The sequence below is a fragment of the Xiphophorus hellerii genome, chromosome 7 (assembly GCF_003331165.1).
Source record: "Xiphophorus hellerii strain 12219 chromosome 7, Xiphophorus_hellerii-4.1, whole genome shotgun sequence".
Taxonomy (NCBI): domain Eukaryota; kingdom Metazoa; phylum Chordata; class Actinopteri; order Cyprinodontiformes; family Poeciliidae; genus Xiphophorus; species Xiphophorus hellerii.
In genome coordinates, this window is record NC_045678.1 from 26,848,334 (window position 1) to 26,875,590 (window position 27,257).

The 27,257-nt window shown below is 35.1% G+C and overlaps 2 protein-coding genes across 6 annotated transcripts in view; both read left to right on the plus strand.

The window, feature by feature from the left end:
* The window catches only part of LOC116723095 (uncharacterized), a 29,932-nt gene extending 28,528 nt beyond the window's left edge, over nucleotides 1-1,404 (plus strand). Inside the window, exon 10 of the mRNA XM_032567689.1 lies at nucleotides 503-1,404. Within this exon, the coding sequence (XP_032423580.1) occupies nucleotides 503-714 (212 nt within the window). The 3' untranslated portion in view covers nucleotides 715-1,404. The remainder of the gene's footprint in view (nucleotides 1-502) is intronic.
* Nucleotides 1,405-3,769: 2,365 nt separating this feature from the next.
* LOC116723091 (uncharacterized) lies at nucleotides 3,770-27,052 on the plus strand. Of its 5 annotated transcripts, XM_032567668.1 has the most exons (22): nucleotides 3,816-3,870; nucleotides 4,031-4,054; nucleotides 12,676-12,705; nucleotides 14,171-14,200; nucleotides 14,498-14,518; nucleotides 14,591-14,624; nucleotides 16,203-16,404; nucleotides 16,528-16,686; nucleotides 16,835-17,003; nucleotides 17,176-17,276; nucleotides 18,394-18,549; nucleotides 19,036-19,183; nucleotides 20,469-20,557; nucleotides 20,774-20,938; nucleotides 21,516-21,644; nucleotides 23,175-23,190; nucleotides 23,310-23,339; nucleotides 23,448-23,495; nucleotides 24,172-24,234; nucleotides 24,497-24,541; nucleotides 24,627-24,875; nucleotides 26,152-27,052. In XM_032567668.1, the coding sequence occupies exons 1-22, from the start codon at nucleotides 3,846-3,848 to the stop codon at nucleotides 26,361-26,363; spliced, it is 2,145 nt and encodes a 714-aa protein (XP_032423559.1). In that variant the 5' UTR covers nucleotides 3,816-3,845; the 3' UTR covers nucleotides 26,364-27,052. The 5 variants fall into 5 exon arrangements, with proteins under 5 accessions (XP_032423561.1, XP_032423559.1, XP_032423558.1 ...); XM_032567670.1 differs by lacking the exons at nucleotides 12,676-12,705; nucleotides 14,171-14,200; nucleotides 14,498-14,518; ... (3 more) ...; nucleotides 16,835-17,003; nucleotides 17,176-17,276 and adding exons at nucleotides 4,261-4,287; nucleotides 4,374-4,394; nucleotides 4,467-4,500; ... (2 more) ...; nucleotides 6,688-6,856; nucleotides 7,029-7,129 and having other exon boundaries at nucleotides 3,770-3,870; nucleotides 23,175-23,202; XM_032567667.1 differs by lacking the exons at nucleotides 3,816-3,870; nucleotides 4,031-4,054 and adding an exon at nucleotides 12,310-12,513 and having other exon boundaries at nucleotides 23,175-23,202.
* Nucleotides 27,053-27,257: the final 205 nt, after the last annotated feature.

The window sequence follows — 27,257 nt, forward strand, 5'->3', positions numbered from 1 at the left end:
AGTCTGATTACTGTAAGGTTTAAAAATATATTTATTATTCAGAAGGATATAAATAAGTTTCATTATCTTAGTCTTTAATAAAATCTTAGGAAAAACCAAAACCTTTTGTCCTATTTTATGCTCCTTTTGAATTACTTCCATATGCTTTGAGAGATATATTTCATTTCATTATCAGAATTAAACTTGTAGGTCAAAAGAGTATAAGGTATATTTCAATCAGGATAATGGATTGTTGGATTTTTGATTGTATAAAATAATACAGTTAACCTAAATTACCAAACATAAGTTAAAATTGAAGTGAAAATTGCTGTTTCATTTCATTTTGACTTGTAACAAGAGAATTTTTACAGAGTATGATCAACTTCTTGGTTCAGACTAGTGTTGGAGGCAAGGATTTATTTTTTTCCAATTCACGTTTCCAGATTTAAACTGAGAGAGAAGTTTATTTTCTTTTGATGAACTCAACTCTTCATGACGACTACTTTGTATTATTTTTTTCCAGTCTCATCATCTGGTAAACCATTCATTGTGGTTCTGATGCATCACACCAGAGACCCGGACTATTCCACTGCAGGATGTGACGTCTCTGAAGTGCTGAAAAATGTGTTATATGTCCATGTTTTTTACCATGAGACTAAACCAGGATTACTGAAATGTTCACAAAATGACACGGCAATCAAGTTAATTGAAGACGTACTTCTCTGCCAGACATAGAGAGCTTCTGCTTTTTATCAGTTTTGTTTTAAGTACTTTAATTTATCGACACCTTTCAGCAGAGACCACAATTGCATATTTGATGATGGAATAAAAGAGGGAAATCTAGATCTAAAATTACTGATCTTCTGACTGTAAACAGCATTTTTTCCTTCCAGTTATCTTCAATTCTGTGTTTTCTGAATGCTTAGTTCTGACAGAATGTATTATATAGCGAACTACAAGTTTGTTCTGATTCTACGGAGGTTTAAGGCCGAAACTAATCGGCAATAAAAGAAAACAAGAACAGAAGATAAACAGGAAATGTTCCTCAACTTCATGCTGTTAGGCTGCAGTCAGCTTCCTGTTTGCTGAATGAACTTCCTGTGATGTAATCCTACTCCTCTGCTCAAACCCTTTCCTACAGAAGGTTCCAATGTTTTCCTCAACCTCAAATTGAGAAACTTTAAATGTTATGCAGCTATGAAAAATAAACAAATGAACGTTGTAGAAATGTAACATGTAAATGTTCTACCGGATTAAGATGGTGAATCTTAATCCGTATCTTGTATTAATTTTCATTACAGATGTTGTTACTGGAACAAACCACCAATAAGTGTCACATTTAATGTTCATTGGTTTGATTTCTACACCTTCACTGTAAGACAAAAATATTGCTGAATAAAACAGAAGAATTTACTGTTTCATTTATTTTCATTTGTGTCTGTTTTCAGTTCTCTAATGTTCCACATGTGATAGACAGGAAGGTGAGCGGCACAGACTGTTTTGTTGCCGCCTGTGATTTCACTTGTGATGGAAAAATTACAATAAGGTCACATCTGCTAGTCATGTTATATGAATGCTTGTGAACTCTCACCAAAAGAACTATTTGGGTTACATGTAGAAGGTTGGAAGTTGTTTTCTACAGCTGCATCAGAACCAGACTGTCTCACCCTTTGTTGTTAATTCTTTATCTTTGGTATAAAACTCATGTGTTGTCTCTGCCTGGGAGAGCTTTTCATCCAGACCTGCTTCATTACTGATTGTCCTACAAGCTCTCTGTATTGTGCACAATATATGAATAAACCTGATTGAGTGATTTCACCTGAACAGTGCTTGGAAATAGTATTTTTTCCACGACACACTACTCACAGCTTTTTATGTCACATTAACGTGCAATAACTAACATCAATGTGATGAAACTTCACTGGACATTGTTGCTAAACTAAAGACAACTCTGTCCTCTGCTGCTCCAGCCTCACCTCCTGCTGACTGCACCGATTGGTCCTCGTTTGCCTTCGATGCAACTTTCACCAGAATTATGCGGCTCAAATGAATGTTCAGTCTGAGGCAACAATGTTTAATGAATTCTGAACTATTGTCTAACCTTCTCTCTTGTTTTACGCATTGAAATGAAGTTCAAAGAAATAAGCCTAGACTCTTCAAAATAATTAGTTGTTTGAGAGAATTAAGTTATAGAAGAAACAAATATCTACATTGTGTTTTCTGTGAAGTTAATTGTGAGATTTTGAGACTGTAGCAAATTGTAAGAAACATTCAGTGAGCCCCTGATCGATCAGGTTTTTAGTTTGTAGCACAGTTTAGTGAATGTGCTTTAACTGAGAGAAGCCATCTCTGTCTTTATTCAGATAAACAAACTGAACCTTTACCAGCAATAAGAAGAATTACAAGATATTTTCAACTTGACTTGGAGTGATAAACAATATAGAGCAGCCTCTAATTTAGAAATAAAAGATTTCCATCCTAAAGTGAAACCTGATTAGTCAGAGTGAATAAGAATTATAACAGTTTCATTAAGCTAATGTAGACTGGTTTTCCAATTACATTTATTTTTATCAAACAAAAAAAACACTGTTCCAAATGAATATTAAAGCTGTTAAATAGGGTAATAACCGATCAGATCGTATACTTTTCTGCCTCTAAGGAAGTTCCTTTCAGAATACCTGTTGATGTTCCTTGTTATTCAGATTATATACCTCACTTAAAAATCAACTTAACTCCTAACCCCTTAACTTTCACCCCCAAAACACTTCCATGTCACACAAAGGCTCCTTGATGCCCTCCTAACAGAAACAGGTAACACCTGGCTCACACAAGATACCAATAATATTAGTCAACCTGGTGTTAGAAAAAATAAAAGTCAGACTCGACTTTGTGTAATATTTTGGTCCACAGTGACAAAAGATCACCACTCTTTCTTTTTCTTCTTTTCATGCTACATAATAGACTTCTGCCTAAGTGATCATTTGTCAATATTTGCTATGAAAATAGCTAATAAAGCTTGTAAGCTGCTGTGAAGTCTTTTTTATGTTTCTATGATATCACTATTAGTCGTCATTGACTTTACTTTTATCATGTTGACCTTGACGTTAAAAAACAATATGAAGTTGTGCAACCCTTAGTAAAGGCACATAACAAAATAGTTTGCATTTAATTCTGCACAGCTCTAAACAGTTTACATAATAAACAGCTCTGATTTTGGTGCAGGGTGTTTCCGTCCCCATCCTGCACCATCCTGCACTGAACATGTGACTTATAATAAACCCTGCAGCTTATCTGAAGCAACAGCAAATACTTTCACTTTCAGTCTGCAGAGCTTCTATTTACATACGGATCAGTATGAGCTAAAAATACAGTTATCCACACCCCAGATAAATGAATTGATTGTTTCTGTGTCACTTTGCAATAACTTAGAGTTCCTGGTGAAATAATTCATATTGTGTGTGCTGCTGAAGGGAATGACTGGCCAGTGAGGAATGATTCAAACTTCCTTCAAGTCAGGAGAAAGTGCTTTATGATAAAAAATAAAAAAAGCTGATAAAACTCATCAGTTAATTAGACTTTTTTGTCTTGTATTTGGGCTGAGGTTGTCTGTGGAGAAAAACATCTGGGAAACAAAACATTCTGGTCAGCTATAAGTGAAAATGGTTAGGTTTGATCAATAAAATGGAAAGCTATTCTAGTAGTTTAAACAAGTAAAAACTCTTATCACTGCAGAACAGACGAAACAGAAAGTGAAAGTAAAAGGGATTTGTCAGAAGTCATGTGGTTCATCAGAGCAGCAGATGTAATTTAAGGGAGGAGAAGGTTGCTGTTGGTTCATTTTGCAGCAGAGCAGCAACGACAGCAGAATGGCTTTTTTTAAACGTCTATTTGGTCAGTATATTTTACTTCAGATGACTTTTCTAGATATTTGTATGAATTGATTCAGATTCAGCAAATCGTACAAAACCAATCTGCAGGATTCTTTATTAACCACCTATTTACTCTGCAGTGACCATCATAAGTTTTTACTTTAATTTCTTTTCTCTTTTAGGGTTTGGGTCCCCAGAACGTACAGGTAAGTTAAAGTGTCAAATCCAATGCTATCTAATGCTCCACATTCACTGCCTTCTGCTCCTGATGCTGAAACTGATTTAAAGTAAAAGTCAAGATGTTAAAATGTTATTTATGTCAGTTGTAATGCATTTTGAAAGACTGATTTGATCAAAGAATATCCTTCAACTACAGTTTAGTTATAATGTATCTTCTGTTTTTTCTCTAAAGTTTGTGTCTCCGTGTCTCCGTCTCCACGTGAGTGATTACATTAATATTGACTTGAAAAAAGTCTTTCAGGAACAGTTTAATTCATGTTTTATTTTTGTTGTTGCTTTCTGAAGCTCCAAAGGCAGAGTCTCCAAGTGAGTGATCACATTACGTTTCTGAAATGTTTCCGATATCTTTGCAGAATAATAATTCATGTTTCTGTTCAGCTCTGGGTGAACCGTGGAGGGAACTAGACTGGGGGTGAGTTTACAGTAAAACTGTCACATCTGATCAATAACAGCCTGTTTACTGCTGCTAGGTTGTTTGTCACTCTGCTGAAATGTAAAAATGCAGCTCCAGAGCTCAGTGGAAAAAGAAAAAGCACAGCTTGACATGGGCTTTTTGTGGGACGTTCTGCTTGTTCTGATCACAGCTGCTTGACCCAAAGGGTTTGAGAGTCACTGGAACAGGAAGGAAACTGCATGGACTGTACAATAAAGTGTTGAGCAGAAAATGAAATAAATGAAAAAAATACTGTAGGGAAAATCATCAACATACAGGAGGGACACAGTTTAAATAAATGTAGTTATTATTTTTAGCTGAAAAAGCTTTGCTACAAGATGGAGGACTATAAAACAGATGAGCTGACCACTGATATCAGAAGCTAAGAATGTGGTGGAGTGAAAGCTCAGCTTTGCTTTTAGGTAAGAGCAGGAGTACAGGGATAATGAGCAAAAGGATTATGAAGTGAGAGACATTCATGATTAAAATGCTCATGAGTGGGTTGGAACAAATCTAATATGCAATGAATAAATTTAAAGGTGCAGTTCTATGTGTTTTCCATTCACATGCCATTTTATAGCATAATCAAGTAAGTATATTTCCTTCGGTTGTTATAAAAGTGTTTTAACAATGTTATAACAAATATGACTTAAGAGAAATTTTACCTCCTGATTTGACACCTTGAAATTGGGCATCTGTCTCTTTAAAAACTCCTGCTCTTTCAGTAAGTCATCACAATATCGCTCCTCTATTAACCCTTCAGCAACGTTTCTACCAGCACTGCACTGAGAAGTAACTCCCATGATGAGCTCAGTAGACGCACACTTGTTTGCTAATTGTTGCTGGCTAGTTTAGAGGAACTGAGCAGGAGTGCTGCTGGGGAGGGCTGCTCTGAGGTGGAGTTTCTTCCACCTGGCACTCAATCCACCCAGGTGTTTTGCATAGCTGAATGGTTGCCATGGGAAACTAAAGGATTTCTCAAACATGCATGAAAAAAATCAAGGCAACACTCCAGGTATGTTTTTGATGATTAAGTTACATTATAACCTGGTGTGAAGCCGACAAACGTTGATATTACATGATATTGTCACTTTAAAATGGTTAATAAAATAACCAGGAAGCCATGTGATAAGGCTGCCAGTAGTGACATACAATAAACATTAAATCTCTCTGACAGTCCAATTAAAAGAGCTTTATGCAATTCTTCTACTTGAATAGGATTACAAAAAATGACCTTTGATTTGTACAATTAATACAAACTTTCACGATTCATGACAAGGACCAAATGGAGAGTGAAGTGGGATTAGTCCAAAAGATTAGTCTGAAATGATTTAATAAGTGGTTTTTAAATACCTCAGGCTGGCAAATACAGGATTTTATTTCCTGGTTAATTATTTTTCAAAGTTTTTATGAATAAAAGTCTTTAAATTGAGATGGTTTCTTTTATTGAGTTCTTCTGCTGGTCTCTGAATCTAACTGGGTTGGCATCCTGTTGGATTATTTTATGCATTTTGTTCATTTTGGGATGGAACTAACCGATTTACTTTACTTTCTCAGAGAAAAACAGGAGAACCTTAAATATGTGCAGGAATACAAACCAGAACAAGATGACATCAGGTTCCTCCGGGTCCTCCTTTACGGACCCGTCGGAGCTGGGAAGTCCAGTTTCATCAACTCTGTCAGTAACGTCCTCAGAGGTCGGATGACAATTCCTGCTTTGGCCAGCGCGACCACGTCTGATAAAAGCTTCACCAAAAAGGTTTGAAAATTAAGACGCTTCTGTTTATATTTCAGAATATAAACTTTAATGGACCAGTCAGAAAATAACTGTTTCAGCAACAAGAGTTTTCTCTGGATCAAAATAATTTTTTTTGTGCTTTAGTATGAAACTCATAAATTCAATAAAGGACGAGGAAGTGCAAAGACATTTTTCCCTCTGGTCTTCAACGACTTCATGGGACTGGAAGATGGAACCAACAGGGGAGTTCATGCTGACGACATCAAACTGGCTTTGGAAGGTCATCTGAAGGAAGGTTATGAGGTGCAGCAACTTCATGAACAAGTTATAAAAACTCTGTATGAATGAATGAATGTAGCCCTGATTTAAAGACCAGAGGTGTGTCTATTTGAAATACTTTTCATGATGTATCTTTTACTCTCTTCCAGTTCAACCAAGTTGCTCCAATATCTCAGGATGACCCAGGCTACAACCCGACCCCCTCTGCTGATGACAGAGTTCATGTCCTGGTCTGTGTGATGTCTGCCAACACTTCTCAGATGAATTCATCAGTTCTGGAGAAGATGAAGAGCGTCAGGGAAACAGCCAGAGACCTGGGTGAGTTTATGGATAATGATCTTATTCAGACTTCATGTTAACAGAGAAAATCCATAACAAGGTCCAGTTCGGGGTCTCTGGTTCCAATCTGATGGAAACTTTATCTGCATTCATTGACAATTACTGATAAAAATACAAATATTATTTACTTGGGTGTATTTTATTTCTGCAGGAATTCCTCAAATGGCCATGATGACACGTATAGATGAAGCCTGCTGTGAAACTGACAAAGACTTGAGGATTGTCTACAAGAGCAAGTACCTGAGAAAAAAGGTGAGTTTCAGTCATTTTATTCAGCGCTGTGACCTGCACACAGGTGAAGCAATGTCTCATTTTGACTAGAAAAATGGTCAAATTGGGAAGTAATTGGGAAGTCCACTTGACTGATGAATTTGTTTTCTGTTCTTTCAACATTTATGGACGAAAATCTGTGAATTCATGCATCACCTACAGTACAGACCAAAAGTTTGGACACACCTTTCTAATTCAATGGGTTTTCTTTATTTTCATGACTATTTATAAGGCAAGAAATCCCACTTATTAACCTGACAGGGCACACCTATGAAGTGAAAACCATTTCAGGTGACTACCTCTTGAAGCTCATCAAGAAAATGCAGAGTGTGTGCAAAGCAGTAATCACAGCAAAAGGTTGCTACTTTGAAGAAACTAGAATATAAGGGCTATTTTCAGTTGTTTTACACTTTTTTGTTTAGTGCATATTTCCACATGTGTTATTCATAGTTTTGATGCCTTCAGTGTGAATCTACAATGTCAATAGTCATGAAAATAAAGGAAAGTCATTGAATTAAAAGGTGTGTCCAAACTTTTGGTCTGTACTGTATATTGAAGAAGTCCGAGGTGAGGCAGTGCAATACTGTATCTCACCGCTGGTGGCGCTGTGTCACACTGAATGAAGCAAACAGTCGACACATGCGCATTGTTGTCTCTTTTTATCGCTAATCCGCTTTTTTAAATTACACATTTGCTAAGCATGCTGAGTATTAAGGCCACACTAAGAAAAAAATTAAGTAAATTAAATGACGAGAATAAAGCCGTACAAGAATAAAGTCATGTTATTAAGAGAATAGTAATAATGTTATGAGAATAATGTCGTATGAAAATAAGGCAAAATAATGAATAAAGTCATAGTATTACAACTTTATAGTCATATTATCTCAACTTTATTCTCGTAATTTTGTCTTTATTGTAATAATTTTATTATTTATTATTTCTTAATATGACACTAACACCCCATTGTAGATATTCCATAGCCTGTTTAGCCTTTTTAATAAATGTGAGCGATATGCTAAATCTTTCTGATTGGCCTTAAATTCAGTGAAAAAAATAAATAAAAATGAGAGACAAGCTTGGGAAGTTTTACAGACTAACAAAGACATTTGTGTAAAAAGATAGAAATATGGCATTTATATACAAATAAAGGTGAGACCAGGTGAGTTTCAGTTTTAATAAGGAAAGAGAGATCAACAGTAGACAACATTTAATGAAAAACTGAAATTTTTTCTCCTATATTTCTTATTTTTTCTTGCTGTATTATTGTTTAACAATATGCTATTGAGTTTAATATTTTAAAATAATGTGTGCAGTTCAGGTCAAAATTGAGATGCAGGCTTTTAGATTCAAAAATTTGACTCAGATTTAAATGTGCTATGAGGCTCATGACCTCACAGCACATCCCTGGTTCAACAATAAAACACAAAAAAATGTTTCAGACTGTGACTGACTGGTTTTTACTGTTCAGATGAAAGACTTCAGCTCAGCAGTGGGAATCCCCATGAACTGCATCTTTCCTGTGAAGAACTACAGTGAAGAAATCGACATGAACGATGACATTGATACTCTGATCCTGAGCGCTCTGATGAAAATGGTCGACTTTGGAGACGACTTCATTGAGAAGACTAAAACTGATATGTAGAGAAAACAGTGAGGTGTAGCAGGCTCAGTTCCATAAACTGTATATGTACAGCACACAATGAAAGCTTCATTATGTTATGTAGGTTAAGTCTTTTTAAATTTGGAATCCAGTTTTGGACTTGAGACGTTTAACAGAACAACTTTTCTGTCTTTTAAGTTATTCTATCAATGGATAAAAACTTAATGTTTTATTTTTAAGTGAACTTGGTTAGGTCATTATAACAACAGAAATTACTACTGGGAGCTGATCCTCCAACTTTATATAAAATCAGGACAGGCACAAGCGATGGGTGTTGCAATGTGATTTAAAATCTCAATGCAAGGTAATAATAGGAAGGCTTTTAATCAAAGGAATAGACAGAATTTGTTTTAAATCAAACTCAAAATTGCTTACTGTTGTTAAGATTTTTTAATTTTCTTAAAATACAAAATCATTTTCAAACACTTCTGTTACATTTACTTGATCTTTTTGTTTTATCAGATGTATTTCATCGCTGCTTCTCATGTAAAGCACCTTAAATAACCGTGTATGCAAAGAGGCTGTAAAAATATCTTGCTTTGCCTTTTATTTATTATCAATTTCAGATTGCGTCAGTAGCTGCTATGCAAGAAGATACAACGCTAAGCATGTCTGGCCATTTGTGTTGATTGGAGATTGTGTCATTTTGATGTAAGAGGGAGATTCAGTGTTCTGTCAGAAGTTTGAATAAACTTCATTATTATTCCCTCCTAAACTTGTCAGTTTAATAACTCTCGGTTCCTACCCGAAGTAGAGATGAAACAAATAGCATATTTTTTGCTTTAATTTGGTTATGTGAAGAAGCATGGTTTACAATTTGGCACATTTCATTGATTGTATTCCTCTGCTGTAAAATAACAGGAACACTAGGGTCACAGGTGGCGCTGTTGTTTCAAATTTCCTATCTTTTTTTTACAAACACTGAATAAAAAGATACGTAGACTTTTTTAATTTGTGCCTAATATTAAGGCAGATCAAACATCTCTTGCTTTACGTCACTCAGAATGACCAAAATGATTTCTATTTGATAAATGCCACATTAATGGGACAGGATATAGATTTATTTATTGATATCTTAAACATCTGAAACTTACAGAATGATTACTGTCTCTTTAAACAGTTAGGGAAACCCAAGATGATGATGTCATGACTTTGGAAACGTCTGATAGGTTAACTGACATGTGGATGTATTTTAAGTTCACATCTGGTAAAAGCTGGTTTCTTGTTTGATTTTATAAAGTCAAAAGAAATCAAACAAGATATCAGGAAAAATGTGGAGCTGCCCCAGCCTGGTTCATCCATGAGAGCGATTTCCAGAAGCTTGTAGGTGCTGCGTTCATCTGTTCAAACAATCATATATGAGTATAAACCTGATGAAAATATCTAACCATCATAATGATCAGGAAGGAGACGGTTCTGTGTCCCACAGATGAATGTCTTTCGGTCAAAAATGCGCAGATTCACCCTAGAACAAATGCCAGATGCTGATAAGACTGAGTTTTTATCCACAGTGAAACATCTTCAGTAGTGACATGGGCTGAAACGTCACTCAGTGAGGAGGAAACCATTACCTCAAATTAAACAATAAAAGGTCAGATTGCAGATTACAAATTCAAACAGAGACAAAGATCTTCATTTTAGGAGCTATGAAGTATGGTGGTGGAAGCATCATGTTGCGGGGCTGTTTGGTTAGTTAAATTTTTCTATCTATTCTATAAAACCTTGACCTGAAAAGGTCACTGATCTCTATAACAGGTTAAGAAAACAGTATAGAGTAATACTGGGAGCAGCTCCTCCAAATGTATTGTTTCACTAGCAAGGACCACGGCACAAAGATATATGTTTAAAGATTTGTTGATGAATGGATGAAGGGATGGAGGAGAGAGAGATGGAGGGGAGTATTTTGAATAAAAGATTTTGCTTTAAAATATAACTCGCAAAATGACCAGTTTACTGCCATTGTGGGTGACCAGGATTGGATAATCTTAGATTTTTTTTAATGTAGATGTCAGTAAAATTGTCACAAAAATTCTGGCAATTTTACTGTATTCTTTAACAATGTCATGCAAGCATTTCTTATTCCTGACTGAAAGAGACCCATGCCAAAACGGTAATCAGATTTTTCACATCTGATGAACCTCCAGAGCCACATAAAGACAGTTACAAAGTCGGCCTTCTACCACCTGAAGAACATTTCCAGGATTAAAGGACTAATGTCTCAGCAAGATCTAGAGAAACTCATCCATGCGTTCATCTTCAGTCGTATTGATTATTGCAACAGCGTCTTCACAGGTCTGTCCAACAAATCAATCAAACAGCTGCAGCTGATCCAGAATGCTGCTGCTCACGTTCTCACTAAAACCAGGAAGATAGAGCACATAACACCAGTTTTAAAGTCCCTCCACTGGCTCCCTGTAGCTCAAAGAATAGACTTTAAAATAATGTTGTTAGTTTACAAATCACTGAACGGCTTAGCACCACAATACACTAAAGATCTGCTGTTGTATCAACCTTCCAGACCTCTCAGGTCTTCCGGTTCTGGTCTGCTCTCCATCCCCAGAACCAGAACCAAACGAGGAGAAGCAGCTTTCAGTATCTATGCACCACAAATATGGAACAAACTTCCAGTAAACTGTAAAACAGCTGAAACACTGACTTCCTTTAAATTTCAACTAAAAACCCACCTGTTTAGAATTGTATTTGAAATGTAATCAATTACAAATTCATTGATGGAACTTGACTTAATGCTTTGTTTTGATTGTTGATTCTATCTTGCATTGTGTTTCTGTGTTTGTAATGATGGAAAGCACTTTGAAATGCCTTGCTGCTGAAATGTGCTATACAAATAGAATTTGATTGATTGATTAATTGATCTGCTTTTCACGCAAAGCACTTTGAATGGACCTGTGTAAGATATCAATATCTTATCAATCAATATCTCAGTGAAGACTGAGGTTGTCTTCTCCACAGACAACCGTAGTCTTGTATCATATTTCACAGTTGCTGTGAAATATGATACAATGTTAATCATTTCTGGAATATTTGACTGACTGGAGATGGTGAAATTTTGATGCAAGAGGAAGATGATAAAATGTTCAACCAGATGTATGAATAAACTTAATTAATAACAATTTGTAATCTTCTCAGTAATCCCTGGTTTACTCATTAGTTGGAAGCAACACATACAAACTATTGCTATTTAAACAATGCAGTACTGATATAATGTGTGTGCTGCTGGAGGGAATGACTGACCAGAGCTTCTTCTTCTGTAAGCTTCTGTTTCTATAGAAGTTCTGTTTTATCAGCCTGTATGATAAAAATTATTAAAGATTATCATAAACCCCTATAAAACCCATCAGTTAATTTTATTTAAAGTCTTGCCCTCAGTCTTTGGACAAGACTGAGGTTGTCTGTGGAGAGGGACGTCTGGAAACAAAGCAATCTGGTCAGCTATAAGTGAAAATGGTTAGGTTTGATCAATAAAATGGAAAGCTATTCTAGTAGTTTAAACAAGTAAAAACTCTTATCACTGCAGAACAGACAAAACAGAAAGTGAAAGTAAAAGGGATTTATCAGAAGTCATGTGGTTCATCAGAGCAACCGACATAATTTAAGGGAGGAGAAGGTTGCTGTTGATTCATTTTGCAGCAGAGCAGCAGCGACAGCAGAATGGCTCAACACCGTCATTCTATTATACGTCTACGTGGTCAGTATATTTTACTTCAGATGACCTTTCTAGACATTTGTATGAATTGATTCAGATTCAGCAAATCGTACAAAAAAATCTGCAGGATTCTTTATGAATCACCTATTTACTCTGCAGTGACCATCATAAGTTTTTATTTTACTTTCTTTTCTCTTTTTTTAGAAGAGGAAAGGATTAAGGCAAAACGTGCTGGTAAGTTAAAGTGTCAAATTCAATGCTATTTAATGCTCCACATTCACTGCCTTCAAGATTTTAAAATGTTATTTATGTCAGTTTTAATACATTTGGAAAGACTAACTTGATCAAAGAATATCCTTCAAATACAGCTTATTATAATTTCTCTTCTGTTTTTTCAATTAAGCTCAGTTTCCAAGTGGGTGATTGTAAAATCATAATGTAGTTTGGATAACATGGGAAATTGATGTGAAACACTGACTTCCTTTAAATCTCGACTAAAAACCCACCTGTTTAGGATTGTATTTGAAATGCAATCAATTACAATTTTATTGATGGAACTTGACTTAATGTTGTGTTTTTATTGTTGATTCTATCTTGCATTGTGTTTTGTGTTTGTAATGATGTAAAGCACTTTGAAATGCCTTGCTGCTGAAATGTGCTATACAAATAAAATTTGATTGATTGATTGATTGATCTGCTTTTCACGCAAAGCACTTTAAATGGACCTGTGTAAGATATCAATATCTTATCAATCAATATCTCATCAATCAATATCTCAGTGAAGACTGAGGTTGTCTTCTCCACAGACAACCGTAGTCTTGTATCATATTTCACAGTTGCTGTGAAATATGATACAATGTTAATCATTTATGGAATATTTGACTGACTGGAGATGGTGAAATTTTGATGCAAGAGGAAGATGATAAAATGTTCAACCAGATGTATGAATAAACTTAATAACAATTTGTAATCTTCTCCGTAATCCCTGGTTTACTCATTAGTTGGAAGCAACACATACAAACTATTGCTATTTAAACAATGCAGTACTGATATAATGTGTGTGTTGCTGGAGGGAATGACTGACCAGAGCTTCTTCTTCTGTAAACTTCTGTTCCTATAGAAGTTCTGCTTTATGAGGCTGTATGATAAAAATTATTAAAGATTGTCATAAACCCTTATAAGACCCATCAGTTAATGTTATTTAAAGTCTTGCCCTCAGTCTTTGGACAAGACTGAGGTTGTCTGTGGAGAGGGACGTCTGGAAACAAAACAATCTGGTCAGCTATAAGTGAAAATGGTTAGGATTGATCAATAAAATGGAAAGCTATTCTAGTAGTTTAAACAAGTAAAAACTCTTATCACTGCAGAACAGACAAAACAGAAAGTGAAAGTAAAAGGGATTTATCAGAAGTCAGGTGGTTCATCAGAGCAACTTACATAATTTAAGGGAGGAGAAGGTTGCTGTTGGTTCATTTTGCAGCAGAGCAGCAGCGACAGCAGAATGGCTCAACACAGTAATTTTTTATGCGTCTACTTGGTCAGTATATTTTACTTCAGATGACTTTTCTAGATATTTGTATGAATTGATTCAGATTCAGCAAATCGTACAAAAAAATCTGCAGGATACTTTATGAATCACCTATTTACTCTGCAGTGACCATCATAAGTTTTTATTTTACTTTCTTTTCTCTTTTCTTAGAAGAGGAAAGGATTAAGGCAAAACGTGCTGGTAAGTTAAAGTGTCAAATTCAATGCTATTTAATGCTCCACATTCACTGCCTTCAAGATTTTAAAGTGTTATTTATGTCAGTTTTAATACATTTGGAAAGACTAACTTGATCAAAGAATATCCTTCAACGACAGCTTATTATAATTTCTCTTCTGTTTTTTTTTCCAATTAAGCTCAGTTTCCAAGTGGGTGATTGTAAAATCATAATTTAGTTTGGATAACATGGGAAATTGATTTGAAAAAAGTCTTTCAGGAACAGTTTAATTCATGTTTTATTTTTGTTTTTGCTGTCTGAAGCTGAAAAGGCAGAGTCTCCAAGTAAGTGATCACATTAAGTTTCTGAAATGTTTCCGGTATCTTTGCAGAATAATAATTCATATTTCTGTTCAGCTCTGGATGAACCGTGGAGGGAACTAGACTGGGGGTGAGTTTACAGTAAAACTGTCACATCTGATCAATAACAGCCTGTTTACTGCTGCTAGGTTGTTTGTCACTCTGCTGAAATGTAAAAATGCAGCTCCAGAGCTCAGTGAAAAAAGAAAAAGCACAGCTTCACATGGGCTTTTTGTGGGACGTTCTGCTTGTTCTGATCACAGCTGCTTCACCCAAAGGGTTTGAGAGTCACTGGAACAGGAAGGAAACTGCATGGACTGTACAATAAAGTGTTGAGCAGAAAATGAAATAAATGAAAAAAATACTGTAGGGAAAATCATCAACATATAGGAGGGACACAGTTTAAATGAATGTAGATATTATTTTTAGCTGAAAAAGCTTTGCTACAAGATGGAGGACTATAAAACAGATGAGCTGACCACTGATATCAGAAGATAAGAATGTGGTGGAGTCGAAGCTCAGCTTTGCTCTTAGGTAAGAGCAGGAGTACAGGGATAATGAAGAGCAAAAGGATTATGAAGTGAGAGACATTCATGATTAAAATGCTCATGAGTGGGTTGGAACAAATCTAATATGCAATGAATAAACTTAAAGGTGCAGTGCTATGTGTTTTGCAGATACATGCCATTTTATTGCATAATCAAGTAAGCATATTACCTTCAGTTATAAAAATGTTTTAACAATGTTATATTAAATATGACTTAAGAGAAATTTTACCTCCTGATTTGACACCTTGAAATTGGGCGTCTGTCTCTTTAAAAACTCCTGCTCTTTTAGTAAGTCATCACAATATCGCTCCTCTATTAACCCTTCAGCAACGTTTCTACCAGCACTGCACTGAAAAGGAGCTCGTACGATGAGCTCAGTAGACGCACACTTGTTTGCTAATTGTTGCTGGCTAGTTTAGAGGAACTGAGCAGGAGTGCTGCTGGGGAGGGCTGCTCTGAGGTGGAGTTTCTTCCACCTGGCACTCAATCCACCCAGGTGTTTTACACAGCTGAATGGTTGCCATGGGAAACTAAAGGATTTCTCAAACATGCATGAAAAAAATCAAGACAACACTCCAGGTATGTTTTTGATGATTAAGTTACATTATAACCTGGTGTGAAGCTGAAAAACGTTGATATTACATGATATTGTCCCTTTAAAATGGTTAATAAAATAACCAGGAAGCCATGTGATAAGGCTGCCAGTAGTGACATACAATAAACATTAAATCTCTCTGACAGTCCAATTAAAAGAGCTTTATGCAATTCTTCTACTTGAATAGGATTACAAAAAATGACCTTTGATTTGTACAAATAATAGAAACTTTCACAATTCATGACAAGGACCAAATGGAGAGTGAAGTGGGATTAGTCCAAAAGATTAGTCTGAAATGATTTAATAAGTGGTTTTTAAATACCTCAGGCTGGCAAATACAGGATTTTATTTCCTGGTTCATTATTTTTTAGGATTTTTGTAAATAAAAGTCTTTAAATTGAGATGATTTCTTTTATTGAGTTCTTCTGCTGGTCTCTGAATCTAACTGGGTTGGTATCCTGTTGGATTATTTTATGCATTTTGTTCATTTTGGGATGGAACTAACCGATTTACTTTACGTTTTTAGAGAAAAACAGGAGAACCTTAAATATGTGCAGGAATACAAACCAGAACAAGATGACATCAGGTACCTCCGGGTCCTCCTTTACGGACCCGTCGGAGCTGGGAAGTCCAGTTTCATCAACTCTGTCAGTAGCGTCCTCAGAGGTCGGATGACAATTCCTGCTTTGGCCAGCGCGACCACGTCTGATAAAAGCTTCACCAAAAAGGTTTGAAAATTAAGACGCTTCTGTTTATATTTCAGAATATAAACTTTAATGGACCAGTCAGAAAATAACTGTTTCAGCAACAAGAGTTTTCTCTGGATCAAAATAATTTTTTTTCTGCTTTAGTATGAAACTCATAAATTCAATAAAAGACGAGGAAGTGCAAAGACGCTTTACCCTCTGGTCTTCAACGACATCATGGGACTGGAAGATGGAACCAACAGGGGAGTTCATGCTGACGACATCAAACTGGCTTTGGAAGGTCATGTGAAGGAAGGTCACAAGGTGCAGCAACTTCATGAACAAGTTATAAAAACTCTTTATGAATGAATGAATGAATGAATGAATGAATGAATGAATGTAGCCTTGATTTAAAGACCAGAGGTGTGTCTATTTGAAATACTTTTCATGATGTATCTTTAATCTCTTCCAGTTCAACCAAGTTGCTCCAATATCTCAGGATGACCCAGGCTACAACCCGACCCCCTCTGCTGATGACAGAGTTCATGTCCTGGTCTGTGTGATGTCTGCCAACACTTCTCAGATGAATTCATCAGTTCTGGAGAAGATGAAGAGCGTCAGGGAAACAGCCAGTGACCTGGGTGAGTTTATGGATAATGATCTTATTCAGACTTCATGTTAACAGAGAAAATCCATAACAAGGTCCAGTTCGGGGTCTCTGTTTCCAATCTGATGGAAACTTTATCTGCATTCACTGACAATTACTGATAAAAATACAAATATTATTTACTTGGGTGTATTTTATTTCTGCAGGAATTCCTCAAATGGCCATGATGACACGTATAGATGAAGCCTGCTGTGAAACTGACAAAGACTTAAAGAATGTCTACAAGAGCAAGTACCTGAGAAAAAAGGTGAGTTTCAGTCATTTTATTCAGCGCTGCGACCTGCACACAGGTGAAGCAATGTCTCATTTTGACTAGAAAAATGGTCAAATTGGGAAATAATTGGGAAGTCCATTTGACTGATGAATTTGTTTTCTGTTCTTTCAACATTTATGGATGAAAATCTGTGAATTCATGCATGACCTACAGTACAGACCAAAAGTTTGGACATATCCTCTAATTCAATGGGTTTTCTTTATTTTCATGACTATTTATAAGGCAAGAAATCCCACTTATTAACCTGACAGGGCACACCTATGAAGTGAAAACCATTTCAGGTGACGACCTCTTGAAGCTCATCAAGAAAATGCAGAGTGTGTGCAAAGCAGTAATCACAGCAAAAGGTTGCTACTTTGAAGAAACTAGAATATAAGGGCTATTTTCAGTTGTTTTACACTTTTTTGTTTAGTGCATATTTCCACATGTGTTATTCATAGTTTTGATGCCTTCAGTGTGAATCTACAATGTCAATAGTCATGAAAATAAAGGAAAGTCATTGAATTAAAAGGTGTGTCCAAACTTTTGGTCTGTACTGTATATTGAAGAAGTCCGAGGTGAGGCAGTGCAATACTGTATCTCACCGCTGGTGGCGCTGTGTCACACTGAATGAAGCAAACAGTCGACACATGCGCATTGTTGTCTCTTTTTATCGCTAATCCGCTTTTTTAAATTACACATTTGCTAAGCATGCTGAGTATTAAGGCCACACTAAGAAAAAAAATTAAGTAAATTAAATGATGAGAATAAAGCCGTACAAGAATAAAGTCATGGTATTAAGAGAATAGTAATAATGTTATGAGAATAATGTCATATGAAAATAAGGAAAAATAATGAATAAAGTCGTAGTATTACAACTTTATAGTCATTATCTCATCTTATTGAGATAATTTGACTATAATACTGCATTTAGGATTTCAAAATAATGTGTGCAGTTCAGGTCAAAATTGAGATGCAGGCTTTTGGATTCGAAAATTTGACTCAGATTTAAATGTGCTATGAGGCTCATGACCTCACAGCACATCCCTGGTTCAACAATAAAACACAAAAAAATGTTTCAGACTGTGACTGACTGGTTTTTACTGTTCAGATGAAAGACTTCAGCTCAGCAGTGGGAATCCCAGTGAACTGCATCTTTCCTGTGAAGAACTACAGTGAAGAAATCGACATGAACGATGACATTGATACTCTGATCCTGAGCGCTCTGAGGAAAATGGTCGACTTTGGAGACGACTTCATTGAGAAGGTTAAAACTGATATATAGAGAAAACAGTGAGGTGCAGCAGCTTTAGGAGAGAGAATGTTGATGGTGTTGCAATAATGCAATTTAATGTCATTAAAACGCAATGTAGGACAAATTTGAATCTTTTGAACATTTATCTTAAATCAGAGCTAAATCTGTTGTATGTTTCTGGTGCTTGTTTTTTATGTAAAAGGTTCTGCTATATAATTGTTTTTCATTTGAATGTGATATTTTCCTGATGTGCTTCATCTGTTTTTTTTATGTGAAGCACTTTAAATCACCCTGTGTGCAAATAAGTTGTACAAATAATCCTGCTTTGCCTTTTCTTATCAATCTTGCATTACAATAGTAGTTGCCATGCGATATGATACAGTGTTAAGCATATTTTAACTATTGGGTGTGATTTTGATGTAAAAGGAACAACTGGGATGATTTTTGATTTAAGACGAAAACGCAATGTTCGATCAGAAGTTTGAATAAATTCCACAGGCGGAGATGGCTGCAGTGGGGGCTGAGGACAACAACATGGAGGTCAACTACTCTGCAGGAGAAAAGGATCACAAAGCAGCAAGTCTGCCAGAAGGGCCCAAACTGGAGACTGCCCTCCAGATCTACCAACCTGGAAACAGTCACACTGGTGAGCCTTTGATCAGACCAGTGTGTTTCCTCTAGATTGTTTTTACTCTTCAATTTCCCTGGTTCAGAGCTGTTGTTATTTGGATGGAGAGAGCCAGAGATCTGGTAAGGAGAAAACTCAAGCAACATTTTCAGTGCTCGTTCTGATAAGTCTTCTCCTTATCAGAACAAGATAAGAGTCAGAAGGTGTTTCTGACAATCATTTTTTAATCAGTAATAACACAAGTGAGAACTACTAGCACATAAACCTAAACTGAACTTACTACGACTCATTATACTCCATCACAGTCCTCCACAACATGGCAGAGTGTCCTTGGATGAGACTCTGACCCACAAAGTTAAAAAAGGATTTACATTTCTGCCTTTGATCAAAGTTTTATTGGTGCACTATTTCTAGTTGGTACACTTAACAAGATGCCATATCTTTTTTTATTCACTACAAGTACATATTTTGTCACAAAATGTCCACAAAATGTCCATTCCATCGTGGATGTCAAAGTAGAATAAATAGATTTTCATTATTTTTGGCCAATATAAAACACTTCATTATAGAGATTTTTATGTCTTTCTTCTCAGTATTTGCTTAACAATTAAAAAGTATTATATCAATGGCAAAATCACTCTAAAACTATTTGCCTCCCTTCAAAATATGCACACAGTTAAATCTTCTCTTTCCACTGGAAATCTGAGGCCAAATCTTTTCAGACCTTCAAATAGATCTGATTGATTCTCATTTTTGTATAATTAAATTACACTAACATTTTACTAACCTCCTAAAATAGTTTTATTTAATAAAATTTGAAGATGACAGACAGGACAATAGCGTGGTTTGTAGGATGTCATGTTTGGTAAAAGTGCTAATTAATTCAACTAAAATGAAGCGAGTTATTTATTACAGAACAGTAAACTATTAATAATCAAAACACATAATTTCATCAGTTAGCACTTTGGTTGAATCTTATTGGTTATAAGGACTATGACAAACAATGGAAAAAAACTGAAGAAACAAGGTTCAGATTACTTTAAGTAAGCATTTTACATAGAAAATATTTGTGAATTAGTTTGGGAAATCAAATGATCAAATTATAGTCATTATTAATAACCTTGCTGATACCAAAAATCATCAAACAAAATACTATCTGTTGTAAAAACTTGCTGTGTTTTTTGCACCTTTGGAAAAATCCATGAAAACATGGACCATAATCGTTTAAAATTTACAACGTCACAATTAAATAAATATGAAGTCTGTTCTGTTTACCTGAATATCCAATCACCTGTTTTTATAGAACACCTCACTCCTATGGATACATCTGAGTCCCCCCAAAAAAAGACAAAGCAAAACAATGAGTCGGGAAAAGAAACCAAAGGATCCAGGGTAAGGTCTCTTGTGACATATTTGTTATTAGGGGGTTGAAGACAAGTTTTCTGTGATTTTCAAAAAATTATGAAAATCCGATTTTTGAAAAGTTTCTGTTTGTAAAATGTTGAAGTCTGTGAGGTGAAATAATGAAAATGTCTATAGAATAAAATGAATAAACAAACTTTTTATCATCTTTAGTTTTTAACACCAATGGTCTGTCTTGATTTCTAGGCTGAGAAGTTGATGAAATGTCCAAAGTGTAAAGCTGGGATTTCTCCATCTGTCACGTTCTGTAAGCAGAAAAATGACCAGTGTGAATTCAGTATTGGTCTGCACCAGGACAATGGAGATGACCACACTGCCTTGTTCGAGGACAAGTTAACCTTCACAGAACAGGTGAGGTCAAACCTCTGACTTCATAGATCTTTATACGGTGTTATAGGAAAGGAATTTTTCCTTTATTTATTTATTTATTTATTTATTTATTTATTTATTTATTTATTTATTATTATTTATTTTGCACTTCAGCATTTCAGCTCTTCAGAGAAAGTTTAACTTTAGGTAGAGAAAAATAAGTAAAAAAAGGTCTTCAACTAATTGTTTAATTTACTAAAGTGCAAAACGATAAGATAATTCATTGCCCTTGAACAATTAACTGGTAGTGTTACCCCTGACAGCAACAACTCCTATCAAACATTTTTTAAAACTGGCAACGATTGTTTTAAATATTTGTCGAAGAATTTTGTCAGGAGTTGTTTTGATTCAACTAAATGGTTTAAGCATGAATGTCCTACAAAACCAAAAGGTCCTGCAGGAGTTTCAGGTAGGTTACAATATGGTTACAATCATTACAGAAAGTTCTGCAGGTTCTAAACCAGTTTAAGATCATCACTCTATCACCTTGTTTGACTATTGTATAACAATAGCATGTAATATAACTTTACAGTGAAAAGTTTCTCTCTTGTCTCCTCAGCTTGCAGATATCAAGAATAGCAAGCCATGTCCCAACTGTAATCACAGTTTTCCTGTAAAGCACAGTGTTGCTAGCAGGACTAATACGATGGGTGGATTCAACATTGAATTATCCATCAATATTTCTAAGGTAAGCTAAGATGACTAGTCAGGCTTTTTTCATAAAAGTTTTTTCTGTGCAGAGCAGGTGATTTTAAACATCAGGGTTTGTAGATCTATGTATGTAGAGCTGAACTCAAAGTTTTTACAGTTTCATCTTCTGTAGCCTGTGCACAGCTCCTGTCTGCGTATTTCAATTTGTTTTTCTCCAGCGAAGGGGCTTCAGGTCTAAACCAGTGTTGAATTGTTGACAATAAGTTATCATCAGACTTCTCTATCAACAAGATGAAGCTTACAAAAAATTTGTAATGTTTTGACTGGATCTTGCATGAAGAAGATAATTGACACAAATATTAGGAGATGAAATTCAGTCAGATCTAGTTGTAGTTAGTTACTTCTCACTAATATTGAATGTGAAGATATTGTTCTTATGATGGAGATTGTGGTGTGAAGGTACATGAGTGTCTTCTGAAGACCTACAGTACAGTCCTTTTGCAGCTTCAAAGACATGTATTGAATGGATGCAATACTTTGAACATGAAAACATACAGCATGTTTATGTACAGGACTGAGAGAGCAAAGCTGTGGTTGGACACACAATTTTAAAAAGCAGAGGTAACTCCCAACTATTTCTAAAGTCAAAAGTTTGAGAACATTAAAGTTTATTATAGTTCTACAGCGATGATGGAAAATGGGAGGGGACTAAATGAAATCTCTGGATCAGAATTATTAATGTTATTAGTAATAATTGAACAACTCCAAGCCAAATGTCCTCACACATAGTGAGAAAATAATCAGTTTATTTTCCAAATTTAGCTCCCTGAGCATTTAACCCACACAAACTCTGCGAAGATTTTAGGACAAATTCCTCCTGATGCTTTTATGCTACATTCAGTAAAAACTCATACACTGGATTGTCTACATGTCAAAACAAAGACTTAATGTTTTTTGTTTTTCTTTGCTAATAATGGCACAGTCCTATTGTAAAGTTCCTAAACATCAACATTTAGGATGTTTATTATTGCATATTTCTATCCAGGCATGTCTAATACCTGCTTAGAACTTACTATTTTCAGTTCAATAATCTTCAATTTTTCAAGATGAAGTAAATAATAAAATTCACTTAATTTATTAAATGTTTCTACTGACTTGAGTAAAAGGATTTAAAAACAATACATTTTTATAGTTTTTTCTTGACTGAAGCATTCACACTGTACTGGAAATGCTGTTATTCAGGTTATTTAATTTCAGTATATTAATATAGTGCAAGTGACTAAAACTAAATTAAAATGTGGTGTAAAAATTAACTCTAATCAAAACCACAACTGGTTTATAAAAAGTCTATAGAGTTGATAAAAGCTTACAGTTATAACAGTAGCAGGTTTTCATTATTTCCATGTGTCCAGTCCTGACAGTTTGGGCAAATAGGATGGTGGGTCCGGTTGCCTTTATGGTGTCAGGCCATATTTGCTCTGCAAAGGGGGGCAATGGAAAATCATTCGCATTCAGTGTATATCTTTATTCTTACATGTTGTTTTCTGGATGTTTCTTCTGTGTGTAGGAGGACAAGCTGGAAGGTGAGACTGTTGGTTCGTTGTTTTCCTTTGATAAAATTTTAAATCAAAATTTTAGCTACATGAAAGCTAAATCATTGTTTATGTAAGAGCTAAGTTAGAACTACCTGCTCTCTCTGCAGAAACATCATCTGCAATGATGGACAACTTGGGTAAGTCAACACAATTTTATTTTAGTAACTGTTGCAAATAAAGTTAACTCACAAACTGTGTGAAAATCTCTGTGACACAATCACAAAACGGGAATTGTGACGATAAAGGGATGGAGCAAGATGACGGGGATGAGAGTTCTTCAGAAACGTCAACAGGTATGTTAAGCTAAAATAACTGTGAAGTAAAAAAAGATATTGATTCCACAGAGAAACTGTTTGTTACAGTCACTCCAACAAATAATAGAATAGGATTATTTTTAAACAATCCACAAAGCGCCAAAGTGCAACACAGTTATGGCTCACGGCTTAATAAGTCTTGAGAAGCTTGTTAAAAACACCAAAAGGCACCAAGAAAATACTGCACACATTGAAGACTGTAAAGTAACTGTATGTATCTGTTCATACCTGAGGATTCCAGATAGTTTGGTGCTGAAGAAAACTCACCATATGAGGATGCTACAATCCTCAATGCAGCTGTCCCAGGGTTTTTGGCTCTGGATCATGTAATGCATGTCTTCTGCCTCAATAATACAAGATCCACAAATACCCTGAAAATATTTTGCACAATTATGAGTATCAAGTTATTTTCTTACATACATGATTATGAACATAGTGATAGCCTGGTAACAGTTGTGGCCTGGTGAGTGGAGTAGTTATAGATGCTGATCGTTATTCTGTGTGGTGTAGATTTATTCCAGTACTTATTGAGTCATGATAAGTTTGTGTTGCGCTGGAGACAACATGCTTGTTATAATTGGATCTCACATAATGTTTAGTTTCAGTTTCAGCTACAGCTCTGAAAGAAACTTTCTTCTTTTCTTTCAAATATCAGGAAGTAACACTGATGACCCCTCTCTATGGACGACTTTTAAAAATTGGCTGCCTAAGATACCAGGTTCGTGTAAAATGTTGTATTAATACAAAAAATATATTTGTAGTAGAATATGACCTCTTTAATTTAAAAAAATTCAAACCGTTATTAAATAAATATCATTTAATGAATACATTCATAATGAGATTATTTATCCTCTTTTTCTTTTACTGTTAATGACTGAACTTGTCTGAAATTTACTTTAGTGTCAATCATAAACTGTGCCAAGAGTTTAATCATAATATTTACTGTGTTTGTTTTTATTCCTGTTACTTTCAATTATAAGATAAACTACCTACTCTAGCGAAACCTGAGCAATCAAATCAAACCAGTAAGTTCATCTTCCATTTTTACACATTTTGTAATGTGTGAAAGTTTGACAGACATTAATGGCAACTATTATTCAACTTTTTCAGCAAACAGTGAAAAGCGGTCTTTTTCCAGCCATTTCAAACCTCCAGCCCCAGTGGTGAAGGTTCACTATACTCCTACCAGTGATACGTTTGGTGCTGATACTGCCATAATAAAACAATTGAAGAACAACTTAAAGTCATCAGTACAGTTGGAAAAAACAACCAGGAAGAACTGCAACATCATCATTGTCTTCTGTCCAGTTGGCCGCAATTATGAATCAGAAGTAAAGTCTGCCATGGAAAAGGAAGCAGGTAATAAAATCATTTACAACTTTACATTAATTTCACCACTACCAGCATCTGATTCCAGCTGAATAGTTTGATTTCTCACATTATTTGTTGCACTTAAAGGATAATTAAAATGAACCTGCTGTGTCTTCTACCTCCCCATAGTAAAAAAAAAAAAAAATCTCCTTTCCCAGTTTTTCATCACTGCGTTACTTTTGTCTACATGTAATACTAGAATTTCTTGCACAACAATCTGGTTAGTATAAATAAATCAGGGCTTCATCTTTGTTCACTAATAACAACTGACATCTAAATGCTTAGAAGAATTTTTGGTAACACTTTATTTGACGGGTTGTGAATAAGACTGTCATGACACCGTCTTATTTACGTTTAGCTTTAATAACATAAAGCTACATAATTTTTAAAGTTTAATCAGTAATACTTTTATAACAAATTTATGTCAGATCATGATTTCTTGGTTAATGTCAAGTTGTCTTAACAGACATTTTGAATAATGTCAACTTTGTATTAAAAGTGTCATGATTTACCGAATGACACTTTATGATAACAGTCATAAATATTCATTAAGACTTACTCATGTTCATGGCAGGTGTTATGTCATGTTTATGAAGGTGTCATGACAGTCTTATTCACAACCCATCAAATAAAGTGTTACCGAATTTTTTTATGCTAATTTATAAAGATTTCAACAAACCCTTTTGTTTAAAATAGGCAAATACTCACGCTAAACATGAGTGTCTTCCAGAAATCAGGCAACAATCTGGTCAACAATGATAAGAGTCTGATTACTGTAAGGCCTAAAAATATATTTATTATTCAGAAGGATATAAATAAGTTTCATTATCTTAGTCTTTAATGAAATCTTAGGAAAAACCAAAACCTTTTGTCCTATTTTATGCTCCTTTTGAATTACTTCCATATGCTTTGAGAGATATATTTCATTTCATATCAGAACTAAACTTGTAGGTCAAAAGAGTATAAGGTATATTTCAATCAGGATAAGGGATTGTTGGAGTTTTGATTGTGTAAAATAATACAGTTAACCTAAATTACCAAACATAAGTTAAAATTGAAGTGAAAATTGCTGTTTCATTTCATTTTGACTTGTAACAAGAGAATTTTTACAGAGTATGATCAACTTCTTGGTTCAGACTAGTGTTGGAGGCCAGGATTTATTTTTTTCCAATTCACGTTTCCAGATTTAAACTGAGAGAGAAGTTTATTTTCTTTTGATGAACTCAACTCTTCATGACGACTACTTTATATTATTTTTTTCCAGTCTCATCATCTGGTAAACCATTCATTTTGGTTCTGATGCATCACACCAGAGACCCGGACTATTCCACTGCAGGATGTGACGTCTCTGAAGTGCTGAAAAATGTGTTTTATGTCCATGTTTTTTACCATGAGAATAAACCTGGATTACTGGAATGTTCACAAAATGCCCGAGCAATCAAAGTAATTGAAGACGTACTTCTCTGCCAGACATAGAGAGCTTCTGCTTTTTATCAGTTTTGTTTTAAGTGCTTTAATTTATCGACACCTTTCAGCAGAGACCACAATTGCATATTTGATGATGGAATAAAAGAGGAAAATCTAAATCTAAAATTACTGATCTTCTGACTGTAAACAGCAATTTTTTTTCTTCCAGTTATTTTCAATTCTGTGTTTTCTGAATGCTTAGTTCTGACAGAATGTATTATATAGCGAACTACAAGTTTGTTCTGATTCTACGGAGGTTTAAGGCTGAAACTAATCGGCAAATAAAAGAAAACAAGAACAGAAGATAAACAGGAAATGTTCATCAACTTCATGCTGTTAGGCTGCAGTCAGTTTCCTGTTTGCTGGATGAACTTCCTGTGATGTAATCCTACTTCTCTGCTCAAACCCTTTCCTACAGAAGGTTCCAATGTTTTCCTCAACCTCAAATTGAGAAACTTTAAATGTTATGCAGCTATGAAAAATAAACAAATGAACGTTGTAGAAATGTAACATGTAAATGTTCTACCGGATTAAGATGGTGAATCTTAATCCGTATCTTGTATTAATTTTCATTACAGATGTTGTTACTGGAACAAACCACCAATAAGTGTCATGTTTAATGTTCATTGGTTTGATTTCTACATCTTCACTGTAAGACAAAAATATTGCTGAATAAAACAGAAGAATTTACTGTTTCATTTATTTTCATTTGTGTCTGTTTTCAGTTCTCTAATGTTCCACATGTGATGGACAGGAAGGTGAGCGGCACAGACTGTTTTGTTGCTGCCTGTGATTTCACTACTCACAGCTTTTTATGTCACATTAACGTGCAATAACTAAAATCAATGTGATTAAACTTCACTGGACATTGTTGCTAAACTAAAGACAACTCTGTCCTCTGCT

Bases quoted from the DNA above. Each gene is read 5' to 3' on its own strand.
- LOC116723091 (XM_032567668.1), top strand. From the start codon at position 3,846: ATGGCTTTTTTTAAACGTCTATTTG. The intron at 18,550-19,035 runs GTTAAAACTGAT...TAAATTCCACAG, and splicing joins GAGACGACTTCATTGAGAAG to GCGGAGATGGCTGCAGTGGG. The intron at 23,340-23,447 runs GTAAGTCAACAC...GTGACGATAAAG, and splicing joins TGCAATGATGGACAACTTGG to GGATGGAGCAAGATGACGGG.